Consider the following 12,084-nt stretch of genomic DNA (forward strand, 5'->3'; position numbering starts at 1 on the left):
AATCAAATATTTAATTCAAAGAAGTATTTAGTTCTTAAAGACATTCTCTAATTCGATGCCTAAAACTCTGAAGTGCAAAAACAACCAATTGCCCACATTCACATCCACATCCCATGCAAACCTGGAGCTCCTTTCAAGTACATGAAGGCAGTTTTATTTTTTCCAAGCCTAACTTTTGCAGTAATTTAAAAACAGAATCAGATTCTCTCACAGGCCTCTCCCTTTTCATCAGCTCAAAGAGCCATGGCAAAATGGCTACAGCAAGATATCCCCTTAAGATCTTCCTCTCTAGTTTGTCAATATTTCTCTATTTCCCAATTGCAACATCTGCTTATCTTAGGATTATATCAAGATTTTTGAGATTTCAAACGATCCAAGGATGAACAGAGAGAAAGGCAGAGATAGAAGCATCTGCTACCACCATCCCTCATCCCAAGAGGTCTGATCAGGTCAATACACCAATTCAATAAACTGCAGTGGCTCCCTATTACCTCCAAGGTAAAAAACAAAATCCTCCACTATTCAAAGTCTTTCATAGCCAATTGCTCTCCCCACTTGCCATTTTACTTATGCCTTAAATCCCCCCCTATTTTCCTTCTCAAGTGTTCTTTGATCCCATAACATTGGCCTTCTGGTTGCTTCATGATCAAAATACTCCATCTCCCAACCTGAAGAATTTTTTTCTGGATGGCCCCTTGCCTACAATATTCGCCCTCCTAATCTCCAACTAAAGGATTCCCTGGCTTCCTTCAAATCCCATCTAAAATCCCACCTTCCACAAGAAGTCCTTCCCAACTTCCCTAAATTCTAGTGCCTTCCCTTATTTTCTGTTTATCCTGTTTGTAACTTGTTTGTACGTATATGTTTACTTGTTTTTCCCCCAATAGACTGTTAGTTTCTCAAAGGGAAGGTCTGTCTTTTTGCATTTCTTTGTATCCCCCAAGTTTTGACTAGTTGACACATCTATACTCATAAATAAAACAAAAAACAGAGACCAACCAAATACAGAACAGAAAGAGTAAACAATCCACCACACAAAAAAATCTAGGAAGACTCGAATGATTCCTTGACTCTGGGATATCAGAATGATTTTTTTTCTAGAGCAGGGTTACAAGTATCTTACTCACAGTGTATCTGGCCTTCCAGACAGGCACCTGGCAAGGGAGAATATTGAGGTATTTCCGAGGCTGGCGGTAATCCCAGAACTAGACAGATAAAGGAGGAGATTTATGGAATAAATGTCATAAAGATTAAACTTACTGACTAAATTAGTTCTATTCTTTTGAAAAAAGATGCTTCCTCATAACTTATTGCTATTTGTATTTGTGAGACATATTTCTGAGTATCATTTTAGCATGGTTCACAAGATCCACGCTTCTTAGATTACATGACCCACTTTGGTCCCAAGAAAATAGGTTCTCATAGTTGTTATCTTACAAATATTACAAGACAATTTTCTAAGTGGTCCCCAATGATGGCAATTCATGATATACACTGACCTGACTATAAACTTATGCTCCAAGGACAGAGCAAGATATTTTGATCATTTCATTTGTATTCTCCACCCACACTAACCAAAGAAGGCACTCTGATCTATCAATATTTGTGATCATGAACAAAAGGCACTCTAGACAAAAAAAATTAATTACTTGAGTTTTTTATTTTAAAAAAATATTGAATCATTATGATTGAGAAAAACCCTTTTAAAAAACCTAGTATTCCCTGGATAAAATGGCAAATACAACTCCATAATGGCAACTGTATATTGAGAAATGAAATATTGCCAGAAAGACATGGACTGCTTGCCTAAAGAAAATCGAATATCATCTACAAAGATGTTCTACATGAAATGCCTTCTAATTTAGTTCAAGGTGGTTCAGTGATCCTCTCTCCACAATACTGAAAAGTTAATACAATTAATCTCAAGTGGCAAATATCCATACAGGCATGAAGTAGAAACATCCAAGTATAGCATCTTTGGGATTTAATATAAAGTCATCTGGACTACATAATATTCTAGATCCCAAGAAACCCAAAGGTGCACAGAGGGATGCTTTTAGTCACTGGCTCTCTCCATGGGCCATCTGCTCTAAGTGGGCAGTTGAAAAAAACAGGCAGACAACAGATGTCCACCATAATGTCCCCTCCCATCCTGATGGTCATGACCAGCTGGAGCTTGGGAAAGCAGGCGTCCTCCTGAACAGCCTACAAGGCTGCTGCCAGGCATACCCTATTCCCCACTTACCGGTACAGACTGATGGTATGGCTAACAAGAAGTACTTCTTCCTTCTGTAATCAGGCCTAATAACATCTACGTACCCCAGCTTTTCCTTACGTAGAGGTCCCTTGCCAGACCCTCCCACTCACCTTGACAGAGTTGTCCTGACTTGAGGTGGCTAAGATATGTTCGCTGTCTGGGTGCCAGTCCAGCCCGTGAATTTTAGACAGGTGGGCAGCAAGATATTCCACTGCAGTGCTAGGTTTCTGCAACAGAGAAACCACCCAATTTCTTCTTCAAACCCATAAAACATTATTTAGCATTAAAATGTCCAACATTCTGCTTAGTGCTTCCTAATAGTGAGCTTTCAGGCCATGGATGATTTCTGACACCAAAGACATTGCTTGGATAATGAGGAGGAAAGAAGCAAACACTAAACATGGGACTAAAAAGGCTGTGAGAATGTGCATCTAAAATGGCGTTTTTAAGTTCACAAAGCACCGTTGCTTACAGCTAAAGTGCCAAATGGTATGACTGCCATTTTAGACAAGGGAAACCATGGCTCCTACAGAAGCAGGTTTCCCAAAGGTCACAACTTCCAGGAGCAGGGTCACAGCATCAACAGCAGCTGCAGCTGTTACAGCTGCTCCTCTTCACATCTGGAGAGCAGATGAGCGTCTGCAAAGTGTTTGATCAAAGCCAGGCCAGCACTGACCTCTCCATGACACCATTATTACAAAATTAAGGCTTCCAAGTTCATTATCACACCCAGGTCCCTACATTCTGGGCTGTTTGGGAAACCACTGACAAAGGCAGTCTTCAAAGTTAACAACTGAAGAAGACAATCAGCAGGTAGGGCTGGAAAACTATTTCCCTACTTCTTATAAGAAACCTTCCTGGATAAAAAATGCAGCAAACTGTGATCGACATCGATTTGAGGCAGGAAATGAAAAGGGAATCACTAAGCAGTGTATTTCACAATGAGGAGAGCTTCGAGAAACAAGTATTGACAGAATAAATGGCTGGAAGCCAAGGTGTCTGGATGTGGCGTTTTTTCTTTTTGCTTGAAAGTCTGGGAGCAGGCTCAAAAATCTTATCACTTCTTCCAACTGATTACGTACACTTTTCTGTAAGCCATCCCCTCTACTTCAGAGAAGGGCAAATGAGGAAAAACCAACTTTCGTTTCTGCATGTCCAATTTAAACCAATGATGAGGAAAAAGGCAAGTAGCTACTTATCAAGACTGACCTAAAGGAAGGAGAGAGCAGGGAATGTCCCGTGGATGAACCCACAGGATCCTAGGGTGTCCTCACTCCTTTGTTTGTGTAATCACCTTTCTAGCAAACCACTCACAACACTATAATGACACCATTCACATTCAAAACTATCATGGGTCCAAGAAGACTCAAGAGTTTAGAAAAGGTCTAACTCCATTTTGAAGATGGGCTGGGCAGAAATGTTCCCTACAGCAGGTGATTTCCCCATTTCTTCAACCCATCTTCCCCACCTTGCCTTTGACCAAATCTCTTTTTCCTGTCTCCACGGCTCACCAAGACTCCTGGTGGGGAAGGAAATGTTCATTCCTTCCCCTTCTCTGCTTAATAAATTGACCCATCTATCCCCCCTCTCTCCTCCCACCTCTACCCACCCTCACAATAGTAAGCTTGAGGCTTCAGACATGGGTCCTCCTCACCCTGGCTATCAGTAAAGTCCCCTTCTTCCCACTGTGGAACCTCTGGCACACTCCATGTTACTCAGAGACAACCAAACTTCCAGGAGAGCTCCCGACGCAGCAGCCTAGGACCTGCTGTCTCCTACACGCCCAACGCTTTCAGGGGCTGCTGTAGAGAAAGCATGTGATCCACAGACTATTTTTAGGCAGATGGGATATCCAGACTCCAGGAGAATTCAAGCTCCATGCATGTTCTGCCTGCCCAGACATTCTCCTCCCCCCACCAGTCTTCTGGGGAAGGGTCTCAGCTGAATGAGTCCTGAGAACTACTGGCTACCCTCAGGGAGCAGGGATCAGAAGGCTGTCTGCAGGAAGCAAAGTAAATGATCTCAATTTGGAGACACAATTTGTTCTCCCAATTGACTAAACTGAGTGCTGGAGTAAAACAACACTGAGCTCAGTCCAAAGATGGGGCTACAGGGAAGGCTGATACCCGTCCTCCTCAGGACACAGCCTCCCACCCCCTGCCTGCTCCTCCTCAGTCTCCTCTGCCAGCAGGATACCACCCACAGAATGCCTCCTTATTGGGGAGACATGACTCAGGGATCTTTGTTCCTTGGGCACATGCCGTTTTTCTCAACTCCATGCCTTTGCCCTGGCCTTCCCATACACCCAGGATGCATCCCTGCATACCTATGCCTTATGATGCACATTATTTTTAATGATAGTTTTCTCCACCATTAAAATATAAGTTCCTTATGAGGGGATTGTTTCATTCTTTGTACTTACATGTCTGGTGCCCAGCACAGGGCCTAGTACATAAGAATCAATTTCTAATAAATACCTACTAACTTACTGATTCTTTCCAAACAAGGGGAGCTATTGGACATACTAAAGAGACTATCAAGCTTGGGGGATGCATTGGCTACATTTCTTTTTCTGTTTGTTTTTTTTTTTTTCAAAGCAAAGGGCAAAGATTTTCAAAGATTTTATGACATTGCTAATAGCAGGCTAAATCCATAAGGGTTTTTAGCAAAGAAAAGGGATTTTACACCAGAAAGGAGAAGTCATTAAGGCATGACAAGTGTGTGTATATGGGGGAGACGGGGAGAGGTTTCACAATTGACTGGCAGGCTAACTCTACAAAGGGCTTAGCACCCTAAAAAAAGTTAGCATGGGAATTACATAGAGTAGATCTTTTATAGGGGAAATATAACCCAGGGGTTTAACATTTTAACTTGGCTTTCAGTAACTATGGAATTATGATGGTTTAGTTAATGCAAAGACTTCAGGTCAGATTCTACCAGAGACCTCCACAAGTCCTAATCAAAATCAAAAAGTCCACTTATAATCCTATCAATGCACCTCCCTGTTTGCTGCAAAGAGCAGCCAGGCTTCCAGATTGTTTATAGTAATTCTGGTTCTCTCTGTCAACTACTGGCTGCATTTCTGAATAACTTTTCTCTATTCCTCTTTTTTATTCTTTGTTACAAGAGAAGATTCCCTAGGTGAGGAGGGAAAAAGGAGAGAGTCCAGGAAAGGAATACTCTGAATAAATAAAAGACAACTACTAAAAATCAGAAGTTTTTAAAAGACCCAGATTTGGGTTCTGACTGCATTACTGAATACTGTGGGAACTACCATATGTTACTTAATTTATCTGATATCCATCCTCATCTGACAAATGAAGCCCACACTTATCTCACCCTTCACCCAGGGCTGCTGGGAGAAGAAAATGAGATGTTTTTCAAATTGCAACATGACATATAAGTGAAGTATTATTTTAAAAAGTAACAGGGATTAAGATCTTCAACTTGTAACCATTTTCCACTATTTTTCTATCCATTGTCTCTATTTTAGCTTATCACTAATCTGGGCTGGAAAACAACTTCTTTCCACACTGAGCTCACAATGCAATATCCACAATGCATATGACATCTAGTATTTTTTAACTGGGACAGGTAGGTGACACAGTGAATAGAATATTAGGCCTGGAGTACGGAAGACCGGAGTTCAAACTTTCTAGCTGTGTGACCCTGGACAAGTCACTTTACCCAGTTTGTCTCAGTTTCCTCATCTGTAAAATGAAGTGGAAAAGGAAATGGTAAACCACTCCAATATCTCTGCCAAGAAAACCTCCAGTACAGTTATAAAGAGTCAGAAAAAATTAAAATAATTGAACGACTCATTAACTGCTCACAGAACCTTCTTATCCACCTCTGACACTTACTAGCTGTATAATTCTGGGGAATTTACTTCACCCTCCTGATGCTTCAGTTTTTTTATCAGTAAAATGGGAATAATACTCATTGCATCTCTCTTAACATGAGAGAAATAAATAAAATATATAAGGCATTTGGTAAATCCTACAGCATTATCTAAACATCAACTGTTATCATTCACCTACATGGTCAAGTATAGTGATGGCTGCAGAATGACTGTGAAGAGGTAACTCACCCGTTTGTCCCATATCCGAACATCCCCATCATGACTGGTGGCAAGACAGTGAGCATTCTTCTTATTCCATTTCACCTGTGAGGCACCCGCTGAACAGGAAAATCAGGGGTGAGGGCAAAGAAAAGAGGCCCATTCAGTAAGTTGCTGTCCTGTAGCACAGTTGGCTCAAGAGCCACAAAAATTCCTTCAGGGTCAGGTTCTTTTATGCAGGCACCAAATGAACCATTTAAAGATGAAATGAGGCCCCAAGGAAGTTAAGTCATGGGAAAAGAATCATAGGGATTTAAGTGGGAACTCACGCAAGAGAAAAATAAACCTCAAGGTAATCTGGCAGTAGAACCAGTTAGAAAGGATGGTTTTACTACAGACTCACAGTACTGCTCATTTGGGACAACTCATCCAACAGTCATCCTTCCTAGAGGCCTCCCAATCAGACTCCTGCTCGGGGGCAGGAGGGAGGGCACTAAAGCATGGGCTCAGAAGAAGCACACACAGATGTTCACCCCATCTCTCAAATGGAAACAGAGGTTTATATGGGATACCCAGGTATTCCACTCTACACCAATTCAATTCAGCAACTAGTGAAGCTCCAACTATGTACTATGTAGAGGGCACTGTGTGCCACCAGGGCAAAGCATAGTCACTGCTATTGCTTCAAGCCAGATAAAGGAGGAAAAAAAACCCAGCGTCAGGCAGTCCCTTTCTCCACTCTGCCAACACAGGGACATAGCAATTAAAAAGCTGCTCAAGGGCCCACAGGACTCAACCATTAGGAAAAATCCAGTCTCTACTGAGAAAACCAAGGCACAAGAGCCTTTGGGTTGGCTCTCAGAAAAAAATTCATTCTAAGGTTGAATGTTGAAAACTATCTTTGCACGTATTCTGAAAAAGAAAAAGCTATTACAAACTTATTTAAAATAAAGTTAAAAAGAAAAGAATTCATCCTCTACCCAAAAAATGACAAGCTAACCTATAAAATAAGAGTTCCAACACATGTCACATCTCTGGTACACATCAATCATGTCACTGCTTCAATATTTTCCTTCTCCTGTAGCTCATTCCTAAATAAAATCACTTCAGGTACAAAGCTCTGATAGAACAAGTCCACAGAACATGGGATGGATCAATGATTGAGAACTCAATCTAAATTAAAAAGTTAAGGCACAAATCATGCTTCTGCCCAGAGATACTGAATTTTGACTCTCTAGGTTCCAAGTTTTCATTTCTGTCAATCTTCATTTGAAATTGTTCAATAGTATAGAGACAGAATGAAAGACAGAATAAAGCCTTATATTAACAAGAGCAGTACAAAGCTGCCAACACAGATCTCTTATTCTCTCCAAGTCTCGGCTTCTAAAGAATGACAGTGAATGCTGCCTTAGCACAGAATTGCTACAAAAATCCAGTGAGAATATAGGTAAATACAGGGTTTTGATATGACAGCTAGCCTGATCCCAGAGTATATAGAACATGGGCTACAACAAGGATTAAGATACTAACTGAACATTTTTAAAGTTAAAAGGACACCCCTTTCTCTACTCAGAAAGAACCAAAGCAAAAGAACTTCATCTGAGCATAGGATAGTTCACAATTTCCAAGATGACAATTTTCTCAGGGTAACTCACAAACAGCATGATGAAGAAGTAAAGAAAGCAAAAATCTTCTCACTTGAGGCTTTTCCCACCCATGGTCAAGAAGCTAAAACTCTAGAAGTTTTGGAGAAAATTTAGACCCAGGAAAATTTGCCAAAGCACAAGGAGAAGTTCTACTATTGTTGGGAAAGAGAAAAGAAAGAGAAAGAAAGAAAAGAAAAAATGGATGGGGGGGAGGGAGTAAGGAAAGAAGGAAGGAAAAAAGGGAGGGAGAAAGGAGGAAAGGAGGAGGAAGCAGGGAGGAGGGAAGAAAGAAAAAAGGGAGGAAGAAAGAAAAAAGAAAGGGAAATAAGAAGAAATTTTATTTTGCAAAGCTCCATAAGAGGAAAGATACGGATTTATAATCAAGAATAATTTGTTCTGTTTGTGGCAGCCCTCTTTGTAGTGGCCAGAAATTGGAAACAGAGTGGATGCCCATCAATTGGAGAATGGCTAAATAAATTGTGGTATATGAATATTATGGAATATTATTGTTCTGTAAGAAATGACCAGTAGGATGATTTCAGAGAGGTCTAGAGAGACCTCTCTCCATGAACTGATGCTGAGTGAAGTGAGCAGAACCAGGAGATCATTGTATAATTCAACAACAATACTATACAATGATCAATTCTGAAGGATGTGGTCCTCTTCGGTGATGGGATGAACCAAATCAGTTCTAATAGAGCAGTAATGAATTGAACCAGCTACACCCAGAGAAAGAACTCTGAGAGATGACTATGAACCATTACATAGAATTCCCAATCCCTGTATTTTTGCCGCCTGCATTTTTGATTTCCTTCACAGGCTAATTGTACACTATTTCAAAATCCAATTCTTCTTGTACAGCAAAATAACTGTATGGACATGTACACATATATTGAATTTTAACTAATGCTTTAACATGTTTAACACGTATTGGTCAACCTGACATCTGGGGAAGGGGTGGGGGAAAGAGAAAAGTAAAAATTGGAACAAAAGGTTTTGCAATTGTCAATGCTGAAAAATTACCCATACATATATCTTGTAAATAAAAAGCTATACAAAAAAAAAAGAATAATTTATTCTGCAAAGTTTTCTAAAAGACAAAAAATGGACCTTGAATGGAATAGGAAACTTGTAAGCATTCTGAAGGAAATTCTAGTGCTGAGAAGGAACTATAAAAAACAAAATTTAAGAAAAATCTAGAAAGGTAAATTTATTTGACTCCTTAAAAGGGGCTGTATGATACACGAGGCTCTCCATTCTAATAAAGAGAGAAGAATTAAGTGCCCTTTCATAAATTCAATATCTTCAAAGGTCCTTTAGGGAGTTAAAAACAGGACTAAGAGTAGACTGGTTATGTTAAGCATTATAAGAGAGGAAAGAAAAAAAAGTGCACAAGAAAAGTGCAAAGAATATACAAATACAAAGAAAAGGGTAGCTAGAGCTTTAGATGATTAATAATAATTATAGCTAATATTTATGTAGCACTAAGGTTTGAAAAATACTTTAAATGTTAATTAATTTGATCTTTACAATAACTAAGGAAGTAGATACTGTTATTATCCTTATTATACAGATGAAAAACTAAGACTAAGGAAAGTTAAATGATTTACTCAGGCTCACACAACTAGTAAGCAACTGAGGCTATATTTGACTTCAGGTCTTTCTGACACCAATTCTCATTCTTTATCCACAGCCACAGTAGATAATATTGTAAAGAAAAACAACTTTGTTAAGAGCTGAGAACTGTAATTAAAGCAATGACCAATTAGCTCTCCAGAGGACTTAAGATGGAACAAGTTTGCTACCTCCCAGACAGAACAGGAAAGGGACTCAATCAAGCCATCAGGACTGGGCCATCCCATTGATTTGTGTTATTGCCTATGCTTACTTGTTATAAGGTTGTGTTTTTTGGAGGTGGGGGAAGAGTTGAGAAAGGGAAGGGGAAAAAAAAGGATAGACAATGAAACATTTTTTAAAGTGCACAAAGGAGTGTAGAAAGTAATTCAAAAAGAAGTACAGACTAGCAGGACAGTTCTGAAAGTAATGGATTAATTTAGCTATATGTACTTTTTTAAAAAAGGAAACAGTATGAAATGTAGATTCCATGATATATAAATTTTTGTGTGTGTTATATTTGGTATATGAAATGCTCATGGGCTTTTGGCATTTGTAAGTTCATAATAAAAAAATTAAAACCAAAAATGAAATTGTATTAAAAGCAGTATAACTGCCTTCTGTAAGGAAAGTTTCTATCTTTTTAAAAATGTGTCACTGATGAAACTTTTGAGTGTTATTCCCCAATCCCATTTCCCCAAAAATTCTTGTAGTTATTGTGCAATTTTGCATAGCATGGAGCTTTGAAGGAATGTATTTTGTAAAATAACAGAAATGATTGTAGTTCCAGCCCTCAAGAAGCTTACACTGAAGCTGTAGTAACAAGAGTAATCACTTGAGATAGTTAAATTAAAAGGGTGGGAGGGGATAGGTAACCACAGTTTAAAAAACCATTAAGAAAAAACTTTTAGGATTTGACCAATATTACTTGACTTTAAATTCAAAGACTGGCTTGGCCAAGAAGTCAGAGAAGTTTAAGTACTGTTAAGTATGTACTGCCCAGTTATACACAAGTTTTTTTAGGTGCCATATGTCACTTGTTATGGACTTAGTAACACTGCAGCTCCACACCACACTTAGGTAACCCGGAATTTTTAAGAATTATGTCTGCAATGTGCACATTCTGTCAGGCCCCATACCAAAACATAAAATCTTCAAAATTGTGACAATTCATGCATCTCTTGTCTGATGGCTTGTTCAGCTAGGTTTGGAAAGGCTTATATCACAATGTCAGTCACCATGTGACTTTTTTGAAGTCTTCTTTGAAGAAAGGCTTCTCTACTAAAGCAGAAAGGGCTGGCTCCTGTCAGCAGAAGAAGCACCTCCACCAATAAAATTCAATTAAAAAAAAAAAACATGAAGGTCCTGCTTCTCTCAAGGTATTCTGTTAGATACTGAGGAAACAAAACTACAAATGGTATAGACCCTGTTCTTCAAGAAGTTTACCTTTAACGTGCCCTACATAGACAGTCACTATCCCCAAATATAACTGAATTTCTGGCCTCGTTAGAGAAAGGGGGTGAAATCTCTCAAAATCTGAAGAAGGTGCATTCTCCTTGAGAGAGAACCATAGATCTGTTGGGGAAGAAATGCTAAATAAAGTAGGATTCCCCTATTCAGCATGACAGTGGGGTACTCTACTCAAGTACCCCACACAAAAGGGAGACACTGACAATCAGAAACAGTTTCAAAACTAGATGTTGCTGTCTTAGGATTCCTAAACCTCTTCTGACATAGCCTCAGAAAGCTTCTTTGTCCTAGTACCCTGAAAGCCTTAAGAGCAGTGTAGGCCGAGCCTCAAGCCACCGCCATCTCACCCAAGCAGTAGAGTGATGAGGTAGGGAGGCACCTAGTCAGCTGAATGATCCAATATAAAGAGCACAAAAATAATGGAATGAAGGAAGAGCAGTATAATGTATGGACATCAAACAACAGGAGTAAGTACTCACCTACAGCAGACAGTGCAACAGTAGGTTTCCTTGTGTCTCTGAAACACAGAAGTCCCAAATCATATATTGATCCTTTTGCCATTTGAAGCTTATTTCCAGTAGCCTAGATGTCTTTTGTGAGTGCTATTCACTTTCTACCCAATGGGAACTTAGGATGAATTAGATAAAAGCTCTCTAGCACAAAATGAGAAAGTCATCTTGCTGCAAAAAAGCACCCCCTTTCCTCCATATCAAATGAGTTACTGAACTTTCTCATTTCTCAGTCAGCTACAACTTTTTCTAGGTCTGAATTTCAAAACAGTCAACCATATCCAAGGTGAAGTCTCATGATTCAGCAGAGCCTGGGTGACCCTGATGTACAGGGAGAAGCCAAAACAGTCCCTCTATGGTGTCATTTCTCACAGTAGCAATGAGATGACTACCAATGAAGCGTGACCCTACATGAAGCTTCCAAACAACCCTTTAACCGAGAATAAAAAGCTTTCTGGGCACAAAAGTGAACCTAGCCAACTCACAGAGAGAAAGGAAGTCTTACATCTGACCTCTCAGACCAAACAT

The 12,084-nt window shown here is 39.6% G+C and overlaps 1 protein-coding gene across 5 annotated transcripts in view; it reads right to left on the minus strand.

The window, feature by feature from the left end:
• WDR59 (WD repeat domain 59) overlaps window positions 1–12,084 on the minus strand; it is a 61,526-nt gene that overhangs the window by 29,780 nt on the left and 19,662 nt on the right. For all 5 annotated transcript variants that reach the window (XR_004231588.1, XR_004231587.1, XM_031949998.1 and 2 more), the window contains 4 exons: window positions 11,527–11,564; window positions 6,348–6,436; window positions 2,368–2,484; window positions 1,128–1,205 (listed from right to left, as the gene is read on the minus strand). Coding sequence is in view for 3 of the 5 variants with exons in the window: in XM_031949998.1 (XP_031805858.1) it covers window positions 1,128–1,205; window positions 2,368–2,484; window positions 6,348–6,436; window positions 11,527–11,564 (322 nt within the window). In the remaining 2 variants the exon portion in view is untranslated. The remainder of the gene's footprint in view (window positions 1–1,127; window positions 1,206–2,367; window positions 2,485–6,347; window positions 6,437–11,526; window positions 11,565–12,084) is intronic.

This window comes from Sarcophilus harrisii, chromosome 2, assembly GCF_902635505.1.
Source record: "Sarcophilus harrisii chromosome 2, mSarHar1.11, whole genome shotgun sequence".
NCBI classification, from domain to species: Eukaryota; Metazoa; Chordata; class Mammalia; order Dasyuromorphia; family Dasyuridae; genus Sarcophilus; species Sarcophilus harrisii.